Source organism: Haplochromis burtoni, unplaced genomic scaffold (assembly GCF_018398535.1).
Source record: "Haplochromis burtoni strain Fernald_Lab_line unplaced genomic scaffold, NCSU_Asbu1 Contig_9, whole genome shotgun sequence".
Lineage (NCBI taxonomy): Eukaryota > Metazoa > Chordata > Actinopteri > Cichliformes > Cichlidae > Haplochromis > Haplochromis burtoni.
The window spans coordinates 311,487-330,509 of NW_024582370.1; the positions used below are offsets into that span (position 1 = coordinate 311,487).

The 19,023-nt window shown below is 41.6% G+C and overlaps 1 protein-coding gene across 1 annotated transcript in view; it reads left to right on the forward strand.

Annotated features, from left to right (window-relative positions):
- The window catches only part of LOC102305843 (ERC protein 2), a 181,797-nt gene that overhangs the window by 33,876 nt on the left and 128,898 nt on the right, over positions 1 to 19,023 (forward strand). The window contains exon 10 of the mRNA XM_042227459.1: positions 8,523 to 8,690. Coding sequence (XP_042083393.1) covers positions 8,523 to 8,690 — 168 coding nt within the window. The remainder of the gene's footprint in view (positions 1 to 8,522; positions 8,691 to 19,023) is intronic.

Consider the following 19,023-nt stretch of genomic DNA (forward strand, 5'->3'; position numbering starts at 1 on the left):
AGCTTTGTAAATAACTGCTGCCTAACTTACAAACAAAGACAAAGTACCAACCCTGACGTGTCTATTTGAGGTTATATATATAAATTTGCTGTTAAAACCCCGTCATGCAGGAACACTGGTACTATCTTCAAAAAAATTAATGGATTTCTATTTCAGATTTGGGAGCTTTTGCCTGGACTCTGAATATAAGTACTAAACATGAATTTCTGTTTCATGTACATTTCTGTGTATGTAGGTGGCAACAGGTTTCTGCTAGTCACAGTTAATTGCTTTAGCATCACAAACATAATTGCCAACTTGACTCCAGTTAATTGCAAACTGGTAGCAGACTGGTAGCAGTTTGTCTCTGTGCTAGTGATTTTTTTATGGTTATCTTGAGACACCAAAGTCACTGATAAGACGACTTCAAAGGCGATGAAATGCACGTCTGTTGTACATGGTTGCAATAACTGTGGTTATGTTTCAGCTGCCCCTGACTGTGGCATAGTGAGTTTGACAGACTTGATATAATTCTGTTGATTTTACAATATCATTTTTGGATAAAAGGCTATTGACAACAATTTTTTCATCTCCATGACAACATACTTAGTTGTCATTGAATTAACTTGCATTCAGGTTTCATTATTAGTTCAAAGTTTGGTATTTACTCAAGACTGTGACTGTGTGTGAGACACTCAGCTAATATTTACTCGTTGATCAAGTAGAAATCAAGCTTATTTCAGGCACCTACTGTAGGAACTGCAGACCAGCATTTATTTTCCACATGTTTGCCAGAGTGACTGCTTAGTGTTTGTCAGGAAATGGATTCCCTTGAAACAGGATGTAGGAACTGGCATGCAGTGCTGGAAATGATCAGGAAAAATAATCAGAGGAGCAGCAAGTGTTAATGAGGAGGAACGCCTGCAGCAGCTCTTCCTCTACATGCGCACGTGTGTTGTGTATGTGTTTTTTGTGTCTTTGTTGGCAGGATGTAATGATGATGGATGGAGGGCAAAAGAGGGTTTGAGGCAGCGGCGTGCGATGAGAGTTTGTGCTGTGACCCTATATTTTTCAATGTCATGAAACCATTCACTGTTACAATATGAACATTAATGACTTTCATGCTTTGGTAGCAAACATTCACTGACAAAGGTCCTTTTGTCAGTGTGTGTGTGTGTGTGTGTGTGTGTGTCCTTGTCTTTTTTGGTCTTGTTTTACATCTGTGCTTTTCCATGTTCCCTTCGTAGCCTTTAGGCACACAGCTGTGTTGCCATGGTTTTATCAGCAGATGTTATGGTGTTCAATGAGACAGTGTCCCACTCTCCACCCTGCAGCCCCTGCTGTGAGCCAGTTTATATCCGCTTATTATCTCGAGTCAGCCCTGAGGTGATCTGTCCATTATACGAGTCCGGATCAGAGCTCTGACTGTTGCCTTAACTCAGCTTTCATGACACCCCTCGAATGACACAGCCTTTGCCCTAGGACAGGGAATTTCCCACATTTCCGTAAAGATCAACTTCAGTCTTGTTATGTCTGGGATGACCAGCTCAGGTGGAGATGAAAACTTCTGTTTGCATGCATGCACTTGTTTATCTGTGTAGGCATATGTAGCTGCTTTCTGACCAAACATTTTTGGGTGTAAGTACCCATTAGGGAGGTGTGCTGGGAAGCACATGCCTCGCAGCATTTGTTCTTTTCTTATAGGAACTCGGAAGCAGGAAGCAGCTGGTAATGCACGTCAGCTCATATTGGGTTCTATTAGTTTCTTAAAATCATGTTTGACTCTGTTCATTCAAAAGTTTCCAGACACACAAAAAACAAGCCCCTGTCTCTTCCTGCCAGTGAGGGATACAGATTATTCATTTAAAACGGGTATTTGTTATTGGCAGATGAACCACAGCCGAGGTGTTGGAATTGGAAAAAGGAGGATCCCTACTTGTAACACCATTTATCAAATATTCAGTCCACACTTAAGTACAAAACAAAGTTATTGCAGTTAACTAAAACCAAAATAAAATTTAAACTAGTTGTAAAAAATGTTTTGGTTACCCTAAAGAAACTAACAGAAGCAATATTATGTACTTGAGAATAAAAAATAAAAAGTATATGTGAAATATTGACCTGGTGGGTGTTACCCTGCTCTATGACAGCTGGGACAGGCTCCACATGACTGTGAACTGAAAAAGTGTTATAAAATATACAGTGGGGCAAAAAAGTATTTAGTCAGCCACCGATTGTGCAAGTTCCCCCACTTAAAATGATGACAGAGGTCAGTAATTTGCACCAGAGGTACACTTCAACTGTGAGAGACAGAATGTGAAAAAAAAATCCATGAATCCACATGGTAGGATTTGTAAAGAATTTATTCGTAAATCAGGGTGGAAAATAAGTATTTGGTCAATAACAAAAATACAACTCAATACTTTGTAACATAACCTTTGTTGGCAATAACAGAGGTCAAACGTTTACTATAGGTCTTTACCAGGTTTGCACACACAGTAGCTGGTATTTTGGCCCATTCCTCCATGCAGATCTTCTCGAGAGCAGTGATGTTTTGGGGCTGTCGCCGAGCAACACGGACTTTCAACTCCCGCCACAGATTTTCTATGGGGTTGAGGTCTGGAGACTGGCTAGGCCACTCCAGGACTTTCAAATGCTTCTTACGGAGCCACTCCTTTGTTGCCCGGGCGGTGTGTTTTGGATCATTGTCATGTTGGAAGACCCAGCCTCGTTTCATCTTCAAAGTTCTCACTGATGGAAGGAGGTTTTGGCTCAAAATCTCACGATACATGGCCCCATTCATTCTGTCCTTAACACGGATCAGTCGTCCTGTCCCCTTGGCAGAAAAACAGCCCCATAGCATGATGTTTCCACCCCCATGCTTCACAGTAGGTATGGTGTTCTTGGGATGCAACTCAGTATTCTTCTTCCTCCAAACACGACGAGTTGAGTTTATACCAAAAAGTTCTACTTTGGTTTCATCTGACCACATGACATTCTCCCAATCCTCTGCTGTATCATCCATGTGCTCTCTGGCAAACTTCAGACGGGCCTGGACATGCACTGGCTTCAGCAGCGGAACACGTCTGGCACTGCGGGATTTGATTCCCTGCCGTTGTAGTGTGTTACTGATGGTGACCTTTGTTACTTTGGTCCCAGCTCTCTGCAGGTCATTCACCAGGTCCCCCCGTGTGGTTCTGGGATCTTTGCTCACCGTTCTCATGATCATTTTGACCCCACGGGATGAGATCTTGCGTGGAGCCCCAGATCGAGGGAGATTATCAGTGGTCTTGTATGTCTTCCATTTTCTGATGATTGCTCCCACAGTTGATTTTTTCACACCAAGCTGCTTGCCTATTGTAGATTCACTCTTCCCAGTCTGGTGCAGGTCTACAATACTTTTCCTGGTGTCCTTCGAAAGCTCTTTGGTCTTGGCCATGGCGGAGTTTGGAGTCTGACTGTTTGAGGCTGTGGACAGGTGTCTTTTATACAGATGATGAGTTCAAACAGGTGCCATTCATACAGGTAACGAGTGGGGGACAGAAAAGCTTCTTACAGAAGACGTTACAGGTCTGTGAGAGCCAGAGATTTTCCTTGTTTGAGGTGACCAAATACTTATTTTCCACCCTAATTTACGAATAAATTCTTTACAAATCCTACCATGTGAATTCATGGATTTTTTTTTCACATTCTGTCTCTCACAGTTGAAGTGTACCTCTGGTGCAAATTACTGACCTCTGTCATCATTTTAAGTGGGGGAACTTGCACAATCGGTGGCTGACTAAATACTTTTTTGCCCCACTGTATAAATGGATGTATTGATGGATGGATGGGTGGGAGATATCTTACATTTTAGTCTTTGATCATTTAGTCAAATCAGTTGTCAAAACAAGCACAGGGAAGCACTGCAGCATATATTTATTGAGACAGGATGTGAGTCAAAAGTGTTGTTTTTGTGTTCTCTATAAATTTGTCTTATATGCGAAACTGAAATGAGCGAATACACACTAGTAAAACAAAATGTAATTTCATAATTAAAATGAAATAACGATGTAAAACTACAATAACGCTGGTCAGGACCAGTCACAATACATCACATCATGCAAAGTTCCTCTTGTGCTGAGGCAGTTCCTCCTCTATAGAAGGAAATACCCCAAAAAGGAGTCCTACGAACTCCGGTGGTCCTCGGTTTGAGCTGTATGGACATGGAAAAAAGTACCAAACACTATAAAAATGGTCTTTAAGTGCCTTCTGTGTGTAAATAAACAGTGTAGGGTCTAGAAGTCCAGGCTTGTTTACATTTTCTGTGTAAAGTTCTTCATACTTCCATCTGACAACGCCCCCCTATTCACACGCTCACACACTGAGCACGTCAACATGCACAATTAAAACAAAAAACATCCTTTGGTCTTCAGGCGGCTACTCTTACAGTATTTGTAACCTCCCGACATCTATTGAAGGCTTCAGTTACATCAACATGAAACTATGGATCACTTGATGCCGCTCTGTATAAATAAAAGACATATAACCTGGTGCTTATATACCAGCGGTGTGAGTTACTGTTCTCTATATATCCTTGTGGGGTTTTTGTTCACCTCTCAGCAGTCTTTAATAATGCAGATATTAGTCAGCATGAAAACACCGATAGGCTGCTTAAATCCAGCTGTCTGCATTCATTCTCATTCCTTCTGCATCATATGTGTTGGTTTGTCTCGATGCGTAAAGTACATCTCACCAAAGAGATGATAATAGGTAGCATGCGAGACTTTGGTGGTCTAGCATTGTCTTCAAAATTTTAGTGATGAAATTCTGACTTGGGCTCATCAGTGGCTTGACAAACCTGAATTAGGCCATAAATTGAGATGATTAGTTTCACTGCACAGGCCTTTGAATAAATTAAATCTAATGGGTGCCGTGTGGTGTATTTATAAAGGCTAGAGATGCAGCCAGAGAAGTGAATAGCTGACACAGCTGTGTGTGGTGCACCACAGCAGGCCAAGAAGATCTTAGTTCAGGCATTAGATACATTTCATCAGACCCTTTCCTTGGGATTTAAGAGCTTTAATGGTGTGTTTTCAGTTGAAGTGACATTCAAACTTGTTTTAAGACACACACACACACACACGCACGCACGCACACACACACACACGAATGAATATAGCTGATGGTTTGGATATGAGCTTCTGTAAAGGTCATAGATTTTTAAAGACTGAGATTGGGACAATGGAAAACATATGACGGATGTTTTTCTGATCAACCTAAGACTCTATTTGCAATATTGGACTCCCAAGTGTGTGAGTGAGAGTGCAAACGTTACTGCGCAAGTGTTGGTGTGTCCCCAGACCTCGGCTGTGGTCTTACAGGTTTTCACTCTCTCTGGTTCTGCTGTCTTGACTGTGGTCTACTCATATAGTCCCTGTGTTGTTTATTGCGGCCCAGAGCCGACGATGGGCCCAATACCTTTGCAGATTTGCCTGCCAAAAAAACTTTTATGATGAAATGTGAGGCAGGGAAAAGGGAGGTGAGGACAAACAGTGAAACTGTTTTCTTTAAGCCTCTGTTTTACTCCGCTAACCAATTTCCAGAACCTACATTTGGCTGTCATTGCAAGCAAGAAGGAGGAATTTAATCAGAGTGTGTTTATGCGTTTGTGCGTGCTGTTTGCATATTTAATTACAGATACAGTTTTGTGCCTTGAGATTTGTTGAATATACATATGTGTGCGCACGTTAGAGTAGTTACAAATTTGGGAATGAATTAATTTAAACAAAATCCGGGGTTTGCCAAGAATTAATAGTTTTGCAACCACAGAATGTTGAAAACATATCAAGATATTTTTTTTAAATTATGGGGTGCTGAGTGAGGGACTGGAAAGTTTAAGTGGGTTTTTTTGGAGGAAGGTGGGGTGATATAGATGTGTTTTTAATTCATCAACTCAGCAGAACTTCTCAGGGCAGTCTCCAGTGTTCCCTTTAGATTTGAACGAAGCCAGGCTGGACAGCAGCGTCTTTTCTACTCCTCTCCCTGACCTTTCTCTTTTTCTGCTAAAGAAACGTCACGATTACAAAACAGGATATAGTCCCTGGTGTCCGCTCGTGTAGGTAGAATCAATACCGTGGTTGTCTTGGAGACAGCAGGAGTTCTGTGTTGCATATCATCTCCCTCAAATCTGCACTGAAAGGCGCAAACCTACAATGTTATGCTTGGGGAAATGTGGGTCTGTACCAAAGACAACCTGATTTGAAGACTTCAGGGATTTCTCACACTGACACATCACTCTGTCTCGCTGCAGGACCGTTGCCTTTAAATGGCAATAGGAAATCTCCTGGAGAGTGTGCAGCATGGTTGGAGGGATGGAGTGTTGAAAGAGAGGTGGTAGCCACAGGGGAAGAGAGCGAGAGAGAGCGAGAGGTGTTTTTGAAAGATGACACAAGGAAGAAGGGCAGCAGAAGAAAAGGAAAATTGGAGCGGAAATTGAGGGAGAAGAGAGAGGTTAATCACTGTGTGCAGTTAGCCGTCTATCATCTCAGCATGTGTGCCAGCTGATAAAGCCATACAGTATTTCCTGCTGTTGGAGTGGTAGCCAGTGAAACAGCAGTATGCCGGTGGTGTTAACATGCTCAGTCCAAATGCTGTGTCCACAACAGGCCGTACCCTATCCACCTTCATTCATTTATTATGTCCCTTGCTTTCACCCGTACTATTATCTGTCCTTTCATTTGTCCCTCCGCATCTCATCATCCAACTCTCTCCCTGTTTTTCCATGTACTGTGTCTCGCAGCGCTGAGTGCTTTAAGAGGGTATTAGTCTGTGTAGTACTATCACAGCTTAGTGGGCCAGTGCAGGTGAGACAGCAGGGATTTCCTGTTAGGCCCCTTTGCTACATTCTTGCTAAATTGCTCCTTGCCAGGTGGAGATGGAGGGGAGGAGGTCTCTCGCTCTCTCACACACGCACATAAATGCAGTGGCAAACATGCACACACACACATAGTATGTGCATGTATACTGTACGTGCAAAGGATTGGTGATAACACCACTATTGTGCGCGCATTTGTGTGTAAATGTGAATTTGGGAGGACAGAGCCGTTCTCAGTATTAGACTTTGGTTGTCTGCCAGAGGAGCAATATGAGATAAATACTTCGCCATCTTACACCTGGGGGTCCTGGCCTGCTTCTAATGGCACAGTGACAGGCCCCCTCTGTGTGTCTCTGGAGTGCATGGCACACTCTCATTTTACACATGCAGGTACATAAACATATCTGCAGGGAGGAACTGTGCTCCAACACAGCTGTACTTTTCAATTGTGCCTTCAGTATATCTGCTTTTTTGCTATTGATGTTTTTCTTCTGATTGCTCTCATATTATTTGTTTTGTCTTGAATTCTTGTGGTTTTAAATTTCTCTCGGCATTTGCACAATAACAAAATAGCAGTCGTTCTAGTTCTAATCAGAAACCCTTGTGTGCCATTAATTTAATACACACAGTTTGTGCAACAATATTATTATACATCAGAATAATGATTTAGGTGTTACTGTTGCCTAAAGGGAAGTTAACTAACTGACTAAATCTTACCTCCAGTTGCTCCAACGCCCGTCCTCCCTTTATGAATCACAGTGAGTGCCTTGTGAAATACCTGGGAGATAAGTTTGAAAGCAAAAGAGTTTTTGCTTTAACTATTTTCACACTGTTCACGTTGTGTCCAAGTAATGACTGTTAACAAGCCTCATGTTACTTCCCTTCATCTATGTGTGTGTGTGTCCTCTTGAAGTCAAATAAAACACCCCTGAAATTATACATGGGAATAAAGTGAAATTGCAGAAGAACAAACAAGGAGTCGGTTGCGTATGTCAAGTCCAATAAGTAGTGCTGGAACGTGCACAGCTATCTCTCATCTCACTACACTTAGCCAGACACGTCGAACTTCTATGTGTGAGTGTGAAGCGTGTGAGCGGTCTGATCTATGGCAGCACCGGCCCAATCACACAACACTCTCAATAACAAACGACAGGACAGGCTCCTGGCTCTTTCTCTTTCACACACACTTTGCTTCAGTCCGCAGTGGTTCAAATCATGGACATTAGGTCAGAGTTGAACTTTTACTACTTCCAAACGTCAACAAGTAAATGTGAGAAATGTCATTTCTAGCGCTGAATAATAACATGTGGGCCACCTGACCGAGAACTGGGAAAAATCACGGTGTAACATTTCTTAATCTTTTTTTGCTTCCTCTTTTCTCTACATTCGCCTGTCAGTCACTCAGCTCTCGCTCATCGTCAAACAGTCTGCCTCAAAACTATTTTTTACAGATTACTTTCAACCTGTATGGTTGCCTGTCTGTCTGACTGTGTATGAATTCTGGATATGGTGCATACTGGTTTCTATCACCCTGTCTGAAGATTGCGTCCACTTTTCTCTCTCCTGCTACTTGACTGTTAGTGTTTGTGTTGTGCAGATGCTGCTTTCGGTGTCCCTATTGATCTGCCTTTACAGTTTTGTTATACCTGCCTATCTGCACTTAACTTCTTGTCTTGGTTAATTGTAGGTAGATGCTCTGCGAGTGCGTCTGGAGGAGAAGGAGCAGTTCCTGACCAAGAAGACCAAACAGTTGCAGGACTTGACTGATGAAAAGAGCACACTAACGGGAGAAATCAGAGACATGAAGGACATGCTGGACGTCAAGGAGAGGAAGATTAATGTCTTGCAGAAAAAAGTACGTAAAGCCAACTTTTACAGTACTTTTACAGCAACACACTGCATTATTTTAAAAAGTGTAGCCTGACTTTAAATGCATATGAAACCTTTCTGTTGTGAGTTAAATTCACTCTATTTAGAGAAAAATGCAGCACATTGTATTATAAACTCTCTAATTATTCCTTTTATACTAAAATGAATATTTTAAAAGCTTGGAGTGACAATAGTGCATAGTGTTGATGTTGATCCATTGAGTTCCAAGTGCTCATCAATAAATTAGAGACAGATAAAGTAAGCATCTTATTATTTTTGTACAGAAAAAGAAAAACAGACGTGCTCCCACAGGAATTGATGGAGCCAAAAGGAGAATGAGTGTTGGGCCTAAACACACTCTCAAACCAATAATAATAATAATAATAATAATAATTCAACAGCTCCACGTGTGAGTGGATTGTAATGTAACTTAAAAAGACAACTTGCTGGACATTCTCAGCACAGAGCTCAGGCTGAGTTTTCAGGGAAAAATCCAAACAATGTGATATTCGTTCTCTCAGTGCCACTTATCTACCAGTCTCACTCTATATCTGGACAAAAAACAAGAAACAGAAGAGGAGAAACAAGTAACTGAGCTGACATTATTGTGTTATAACACTATTGAAGAAGCTAGCTCTAATTTCCGGCTGTCTTCCACGGTGTTTTTTATTCCCCAACCAGTTGCAGTAGACGGCTGCACCCTTGAATTGAATTGAAAAAGTATAATTGGCGCTGGTGTCGCAGTCATACATGAGATACAGGACATCACTGTGCAGCATCGCAGTGCAGGCCACAATCTTGTTTTCCACATAGCTGTTTGTGTTGATGTTCATTTGCAAATTGCTATGGGGGTTGGACATTGAAACAAACAACAGGAGGCTGCTGCCATTTGGCCATAATGTCAGCAGCTGTTTGTCAGCTTTAGAAGGTTTGTCATACTAAAGAGAAGAACTGTCAGAAACCTTTCAATGGCTAATCTCTCTGCTTTTAATTGTAGAAAAAGTCTAATGTCCAGTCAGTCAACTTACTTTTGTAACTAAAGAAAAAAAAGGAAGTGATATTATGACTGGCAGTTTTATTGCTTTAAATCAGCTGAATATTTTTCTAGTTCAGTCAACCATATTAGAAATGAAGTCTGTGATTAAACACTGAGAGCGAATCGTTGACTGACTGGAGGTTGGCTAATCAGAGTTTTCATCACTGTCTTTGAACATGTATACAGTACCTCCGTGTGTAAACTTGTACTATGCAGTAAATGGGAATGATGAATTAAAGAAACATCGTACTTTTGGTCCCAGATGCCACTCATGACCCTCTCTTTCTGTTTGCACGGCATGTCTCAGAGGACTTAATGAGGATGGCTATTTAAACCGGGCTGGCGGCCACCTGTGGTGCGCATGCTGGCAGTTCCTCTATAGACCAATTACATACACATAAAGGTCTTCTCTCATCTTCCTTGTTTTCTCTCATGTCCTCAAATTAAAGGTCTCTCTCTGTCTTCTCCTTCTCTGCCACTTGCTGAGTTTAAGAAAAAGAGCACAAAAGGTCAAATAAAGTGCCATCAGGGTGTATGCGTGCATGTGATTGTTCTAAAAATATACATAATCTTTTATGTTTGTGTGACCACAAGGTTTGAGGATCTTTCTGCACCGCATATAACGTGCTGTACTCCTCCCTATAGCATTGACTTAAAGCAATATGCTTACTTTTAGCTCATCCCTGTTGCACACTCCAGTTGGGTGTGAAGTTGTTCTCTAAAAATGCCCCGTTTACTATAGCTGTTCCATTTAAATGCAAAGTGGCTACACGTCAAAAGCCCTGTAATTAGGGATGTTTCATGGTTTGCTGTGGTGCTTTGACATCAGTTTTCATCAGTACATGCTCAAACGTGGGCTTACTGCAAATGCTTTGCTTTTCCTTCGTATCATTGTGTTGATGGCTGTTTTAACACCAGCAAGTTTTTTTTGTTTGTTGAAATATGCAGAAAGCCTCCCTCTCTATCCATATCTTTGCGTTTCCTTTTCTCCTTTACAAATATTATTGCTGCAGACGTGCTCCTCATTCATCATGCCATAGTAAACTTTAAAAGGCAGAAGTTATGCAACACCCTAAAAAAGTCAGCAGGAATATGATGAAAATGTTTGAAATATGTGTTAACGAATGAATTGAAGTGTGAAGTGACTGAGAGTGATTTGAATGAAGAAGTGTGCCAGGTATTTTAAACTGGGGCTTTCTCATTGTTTTCACATACACATAAAATAGCATTTTGATTCTACAAATAGTTTAATAAATGTATTGCAGTGTCAATTAAAAACGTACAAATTCCAGTGAATTTATTTTAAAATTGATAGCATAGCTTCACTGCAAGAAGGTTCCAGTTCCAAAATTCCTATACTCTCCCCTTAAATTTCAGTTCGATGATGATGGTGAAGAAGACGGGTGGATGAGGGATATGAGAGAGTGATGATGGGGGTGGATGGATGGATGATGTGGATGGGATGGATGGATGGATGGATGGATGGATGTAGGATGGATGGATGGATGGATGTATGGAATGGATGGATTGGATGGTGGATGGATGGATGGATGATGGATGGATGGATGGTGATGGATGATGGATGGATGGATGGATGGATGGAGTGATGATGATGGATGGATGGATGATGGATGGATGGATGGTGGATGGATGGATGCGATGGATGGATGGATGGGTGGATGGATGGATGGATGGATGAGTGGATGGGTGAGATGGATGGATGGGATGGATGATGGATGTGTGATGGATGGATGGATGGATGTAGGATGAGGATGGATGATGGATGGATGGATGGATGAATGGATGGATGATGGATGGATGATGGATGGATGATATGATGGATTATGGATGGATGGATGATGGTGATGGATGATGATGATGGGATGGATGATGATGGATGGAGATGGATGGATGGATGGATGAGTGAATGAATGGGAGTGGATGGATGGATGGATGAGTGAGTGGATATATGGATGAGTGGAGTGGATGAGTGGTGGGATGGTGGATGATGAGTGATGGATGGATGATGGATGGATGGATGATGATGATGGATGGATGGATGATATGGATGATGGATGGATGAGTGGGTCGATGGATGGATGGATGGATGGATGAGTGGGTGGGTGAGTGGGTGGATGAGTGGGTGGATGGGTGGGTGATTTTCTGTGAAATTAAATAGCTCACATTTGGCTGCTTAGCACTAAAGCAGTTTGACAGCACAGTGAGTGTCTTGGTTGTGAGGATTTCCATCCTTGACTCAAAGAAAACCTCAGTTGTTGACAAAGTGGTTCCTGTGTGTGTGGTGACAAATAAGTCCAGTAAATTGTTCTTTTTCCGTTATTGTTGTCATTGTTTGTTTTCTGTCTCCAACACCTTTCTGTCTTTTAGTTTTAAAGCCCCTCGTCCACTTGAATTTAAGCTCCTAACACGGGCTGTTCTTTCTATTCCTTCTAGTTGTTCAGCTGGAAAGCATCACATACTCTTGATACCCGTCTTTAACTGAATGTAGCCCTTCCTTTTTAAAGCTAACTCTTCCTTTTCTACTCTCTGCCATCCTTTTTTTGGGTTTCCTCTTTGTGCGTTGTAGTTATTTTCACGTTGTCTTTCTTTAGTTTAAAGTCATAATTTCTTCAGTATAGGTTATCTTCTTCTTTCTTTTTCTGTGCTTTGCTTCTCCAACTACAAGCCTGTGCAATGCTCTGAATGTCTTTCTTCTCTTGGAAATAGGCCTTTCTCAACATTGCTGTCTCATCCTTTTCTATCTTAAAAGACTTAATATCATCAATCATCTCATTGTTTTCACCATGCAAAGCCCTCCATAAGTGCATCCTTGGTTCTTTGTTCAAAGTGGGGTTTTGTTTTCATGTCCAGTTTCTCCAGCTGGAAAACTTCCCTCATCATTTGAAAGTCTGACTTTTCTTGTAGGCCGCTCTTGCCATGACCATCTTCTTTCTTTTTATGTTGAATGTCTTCCTGCTAAAGACCACTCTTGAGTCCTCTCCTAAAGGCTTTCCTTTCTTCTTCTGTGTCCTCCCTTGCCAGCTGGAAGACATTCCTTGTCTCATAAGACTGTGAGCTCAATGTTGAGTGCACTTTGACTTTGGGTTCACTTTCAGATTTTCAATTTCTGGTCTTTCTTTGCTTTTTCATCTCCGGCTCCTCTTTCATCTTGTTTATCTTCGCCTCTTTGCACAAAGGTTTCTTCTGTGTCTCTATTTCCAGGTAGACGTGATAGTTTGCCTACTTTTTAAGAGGTTTCTGAAATGGCAAGGACATTTTTGCCAACTTTTTGCTTCTGAAGCACAGCATGTCATTGAAATTCTTTTAGAAGCATAAAGGGGCTGAATTTGTTGGTTGTCTCTACCAGAGGTTTGCGGTTTAATCCAGTCAAGCTATTTTGTATTTGCTTGTTTGGTTGAGTTTTTTTGGCTTTGGTGTATGTTTGGGGAAGGGTCAACCAAACGGTTATTTACTCAGTTTAATTCAGTTTATATAGTGCAGGCCACAACAACAGTCATATTCACGGTGTTTTAAATTTAAGGTAAAATCCCTACAGTATTATAGAGAAAAGCCCAATGAGCATGCACTTGGCAGCCATCAAGAGAAAGAACAGGAAGAGACCTCTGGTAGAACCGGCCTCATGGAGGTGCTGTCCATCCGCTGCAGCTGGTTGAGACATGAGAGAAAAGCACAGAGAGATGGAAACAAGACACAAGAGTAACGCTTGGCAAGCTGGTGAGAGCAGTGAGCACAGACCAAGAACATGCAGTATCTGCCAACCAAGTTAAAGAAGAAAGGTAATGGCATGTAATAGTGATATAGTGCATAACAGTGTGCATAACAGGGGGGGGGGGGGTCTCATTATCATGGTCTGCAACAATCTTTTCTTGCCAGGGTTTACAGCAAAGCTTTTCCAGCAAAACGTGTTGTAATGATCTGATCTGTACAAGGTACTTTTGTGCTGCAGGTCGGTGTAGGTGATATGTTGGAGTTACGCTGAAGGGGGGAAATTATTGGGTCACTGACTTGTGTATTAACTTTCCAACTATTTTAGCTTATGACGAAGATACAAAAGTGCAAAGTAACATCCAGAAACAGCCACCCACTTCCTCGGGCCTGAGTTCAGTTAAGATGGAGAACTGAAAACTGGGAGCCAGTGTGAGTGATGGCATGGGGTTGTATTCGTGCATATGGTGTGAAAAACGTCTGCACCACTATTATGGCTGTTAGTGCTTTGAAGGTGAAACCTTTTTGTAGATGAAGACTCTAAAACGGCTTGTACCCAAAGTCTTTTGTAGGATGTTGTTAAAAGAAGAAGATGTGATGCAACAGAAGAGTAAATGTTGCACTTTTTCTGAAACTGATTGCTGACATTAAATACAAATTCAATGAATTTAATTAAAAACAAAAGAAAGAAAAAGAAAGAACTCAGTTTCAGTGTTTCTGTAATTTACATGATTTTTAAACTGGTGTGTTCTGTTGCCAGAAAGCCTTGACAGATATGACTGTATGTGTTTGTGTGGCTAAATAACCCCAAAGAATGTGAGCAAATGTGGTCTTTGGGAGAACCAGCCGTGTCACGTGACTAATCCTTTTATGGTAATATTTTTAAAATGATATCTTAATGTCATTGCTATCTGGGTCACATTTTTAAGTGGAATGGGAATGCTAGTCATGATCTCTAGATATGATTCCTTTGAAACGTGCACTTCTTTGACTAACTTTGTGCGCACTGTAACCACTCTGTAAACTGACCATTTCGTACTGATTTGTTTCCCAAATTTCCCGTTTCCCAGCAGGCTTGGGCTATAACTTACAGATCTGTGTACAAGAGGAAAGACAGGAGTGTGGCTCGTTTCCTTACCAGTCTTATCCTGTTGAAGTTATTTCGCCACCAGCCCCCACACCCCCACACCCCCAGCTGTGTCTGAAGACTTCTCAGTGTTGAATAAAGTTTTTTCTTTTTTTCTGTGAAAGATAACTCTATCTAAAAAACGTGGGGTTACATTTCCCTCACTAGGGACATTTTGATATGACAAACCGCACAGTTGGGGAAAAGAAAAAAACATCCTGAGAATATTATTTCAATAGCTAAACCATGTGCTGTGTACAAGCACTGTTTTTACTTTCATGACACGATGTAATGAGGTTTAGATTAAATCTTATGGAAAGTGCCAAGCCTCTTCATAAAATTTTCAGCTTCCAATGAGTCAACTAAACAGATTTCATAGAGCTATTAATCTCTCATATATGTTCCCCCGCTGATGAAAAGAGCTTTGAGGGTTCAGATGATGCATCTGTTTTATTGCGACAGGCTCTCTGTCTTCACTGCAAACAGCACCCGCCACCCAGAGAGCTGGTGAGCATGATAAAGGCTGATGACAGGTCAACTGGTGCATGATATTGGATTCCTGTGTGGGTCAGTGTGTGTCGTTGTATCTAAGAGCAAGAACAGCCTGTTGGATGTGAGTGTAATACGATATGGACGGGAGGAAGCTGAAAAAACGAATGTAAATGAAAACAGGACAACAGGTTTGCGGCATCAGTCTCGTTTACTCGCATGTTCTTCGTTGCAGTTTAGCGTCCTTTGATTTGCCCCGCCCACTCCTGTGTTATCTTGGATTTTTGAATAATTACTGTTTTCTTGCAGTTTTTCTTTTCTGTGGAATTTCTGGTTTAGTTTTCATCTAAACATACTAATTAATGACATATTTAGCTTTCCTCAAAAGATTTATTGGTTTCATTTTTTGTATTAATTAACAGCTTCATAAAGATGCAGTAAAGCCATGTTTATGTCTGTGAGGCCCTTTTGAATTTGATATTTAAGGGTTTCTGACATGTGGTGCGTTTTTACCCCTTTTTTAAAATGATTACACAGACGTTGCGACACAGACTAGCTTAAATTGCAGTTTGTGCCATTACTGCCTTGTTCTCTGTTTCAAGAGAGTGAGAGGAATTTTCTCTTGCTGGCATCGACATGGATGTTCACCATGAATTATTACATGGTACCATGATGTCACTGCTATAGTTTGAGCCCTGGGGTGATTTTAATAGCAAGAGGCTTAATTTAACTAAAAATAATGAGGAAACGGTCTTTGAATGACAAAAAGAAGTTGTGTGGGCATTTTGGTCTTGTGTATCATGCAGAACAGTGGAAGCTCTGTTCAAGCCCTTGGTCTATGAGACCATGACCAATGCATAATGATGCATTTATTTATTTATTTTTTCATTTTTGGTTCTTTTTCTTCTTCCTCTTTCTCTGAGGGGGTAGGGCTGTGGGAGGTACATATGCATGGCCGGTTGTGGTGTGGTTTTGGCTTACATATGTTATTCATGTTCAAACATTGTGGTCATCTCAATCCATATTCATGCTTTTAAAAAGGCTGTCTGTATGCATGGAAGTATAGTATCCCCTATCATGTTGCCTCCTATAGCAACCACAGGCAGGGAGATTGGATTACATGTGCTGCAGACCGAGCGCAATGTGTGAATGTTTGTGCGTCTATATGGAAGGATGCCGTGTACACAAGGGCCCCTCTTATAGCTATTATAGTGCTTAGCAGGTCTCGCTCAGACATTCTCAGGGGAACCAACCTCTGTTTGAGTGGATCCTCTGCCAGACCCTTTCAGCACTTGCTCTGGCCTGGTGTCATCACTGGCTCTGGCCTGGTTTCATCAACATGGCTAGCCCTTTGATTGTGAAGAAAAGTAGAGAGAGAAAGAGATTGATATGAAGATAAATCGAGTTGTCCCCTGGCCTTATGCATTTCTTCTTTTTCCTCCCCCACTCAGCTCTCAGCTCACTGTCTCTCTGGAGCAATTGTTCTTCTGTCTTGAATGTTTTATCGTTAATGAGCTTTCACATTGGTTGAAAGATTTTAATTTGAATGTCTCTTGTTGTAATGTCTTCTACATGTTACACCTTTTGTACCCACATAGATATTTCCCAAAACATCCTTCAGTGTTCCACTTTCTCTCTTTGCCATTTCTCCCCCCAAATATTTTATACATCGTCCCAACACACTAGTACTGTTGAGTGTGATGCATATGGATAGCAAGAGGAAATGCTGCATGTTGATAGAAGGAAAATATTAGTCCAGCATTGACACAGTGTTTATTGTATGTGTGTAGGTGTGTGCGTTTTTGTTACATCTTAACAGGCTTTTTCCGCGTCCACCAACCTTGTGGAGACCAGTAGTTCTCATGGGGGCCAAAGCCTGGTCCTAATGAAGGGGTTAGGGTTTGGATGAGGCTGTCCACGGTGAAATGTCACTGCAACTTGACAAGAATAGCTGTGCTGACCTTGGAAGTGAAGACAGTTTTGGAAAGTGAGGGCGTTTTGACTGGTTGTCCCTTTTGGACAGACCTTTTGAGACAAAGGCTGTTTTAGCTTAAGAGTTTTTTATAGTTGAGGTTAGAATTAGGTGTATTTTACAGCCAAGTTTGAATTGGTCCTTTTGTTGTCGTGGTTGCAGTTGGGCTAGGGTAGTTAAATAGCTAAACAGACAAACAGATGTGTGCATCTGATTATCACTGAGCATGTCAAACAGTTACCTTTTCTAACCTTGTTAACAAAACAGTGATAACAAGTGTGTCTTTTTTGTGTGGATAGTCACGAGGTGGCTTCAGTTACAGGTTTGAGCGTGTTGAAGATTAAGTATACTGCAAAATCCCTTACTTTCCACCTCTACAAGTTCGCAGTGCATCTCACAGCTTCACTTACCTTTAACTGTTCCCCCGTTGCTGCATGTGTTTCCTCTCGTTTTCTTCTTCTGTGCTCTGTTCCCAGGTGAATTTGAGTATAATTAGTTGCTTGGAGGGCTCAGACGTGATTAAAATGTCTATCTGGAGTGATGCTAACACATTCTGCTGTGGAAACTTTAGTTGCCTGCCCAAATCAACTTGCAGCTGTTGAGGTGAGGCCACGTAGAGGAGGGCTGCCATTGTTAATAAGCGCTTTCAATTAAAACAGGTTATTATGTCTGGTGACACTTTGGTGTAAGATCAGCCCTTAATACTGATGGAAACATGTCCACAGGTTTTGATATAGAAATCTAAAAAGGGTTGTAGTTGTCATCTTTTGGTACTCTTTCTTAACAAGTAGATTTTCTAATCCAAACCAGGAAGCTTTGCTTATTTTAGAGAGTTTTATATTTACCGTTTGAACTGCTTTTTTTGTCATGTCAACAGTCCAAGCCAAATATATTCCATTAAAAAAACAAAATCAGCTCTTCGTACTGCTAAACACACATAATAGTGCGATGTGCCAAAGCAAAGATATATTCATGATTCTCGGGGGATAAAAGGGGTAAAAGGTGTTCCAGCAGGTCTGTTGGAAGACCTCTGATTACACCGGCTACATGCCAGTCAGTTCGCTCGTCTATTTTACAGTATATGCCTTTGTTGCACACATCTGTAGGATTCTGTGTACGTATTCCAGGTGAGTGCTTGTGTGTGCAGCAGCTCAGAGATCCGTGCAGATAACTCTTCACATCTACGTTCATGTTCCTGCTTTAGTGTGTGTGATCTTGATAGATCTGTGATGAGGCCACCAATGCCTTTCATCCTAATGGATTCCAGCTGACCAATCACAGCGCAGAGACACGGCTGCAGATAAGCCCATCGTAGCTGGGGAGGTTCTGGTAAACTGCCTGTGATAGGCCTCCCTGTATCCCCCTCTGTTCCTATCAGCAATCAGCCAGGGTTAATGGTGAGAGCCTGAGGCTGGCTGATTGGAGCCAGGCTACACATCAGTCAAGACAACCCTAGCATTGGGCCATATGTCAGCCCCCAGCTATTCCAGGCCATCTTTTGCCTGACCACAAATACATACTTCAGTTCAAGTAATCAAATGTGTTTGATGATTCTCCAACTCAATGAAGAGCTCAAATCTGACTGTATCATGATGATGACACGCTATCACTCACGCTGACCTGCTTCAACCACAGTTGCTGGCAGTCCAGTGTTAGTGTTTCATAGTTCAGCATCTAAGACAGGCACTTAAAATTAATGCCTAATACTATCAGGAGAAAATGGGTCAAACTTTGACCACTTGGAGTTGAATTATACGACTGTACACTGCATTTCACTTGTCTGACCAGATCAATGTAAAGTGGGCCTGGGTCAGAAGCCACAGGTGGAGACAGCTGCTGTGGTCCCCGCCGGGTGGCCAGTCTTTCTTTCTTTCTTTCTTCCTTTGTTTCTTTCTTTCTGATCAAAGGACGGCCATTGCCTCCCTCCAAAGTGAAGAAAAAGAAAAGATTTAATACTAATGGTGCTGGGA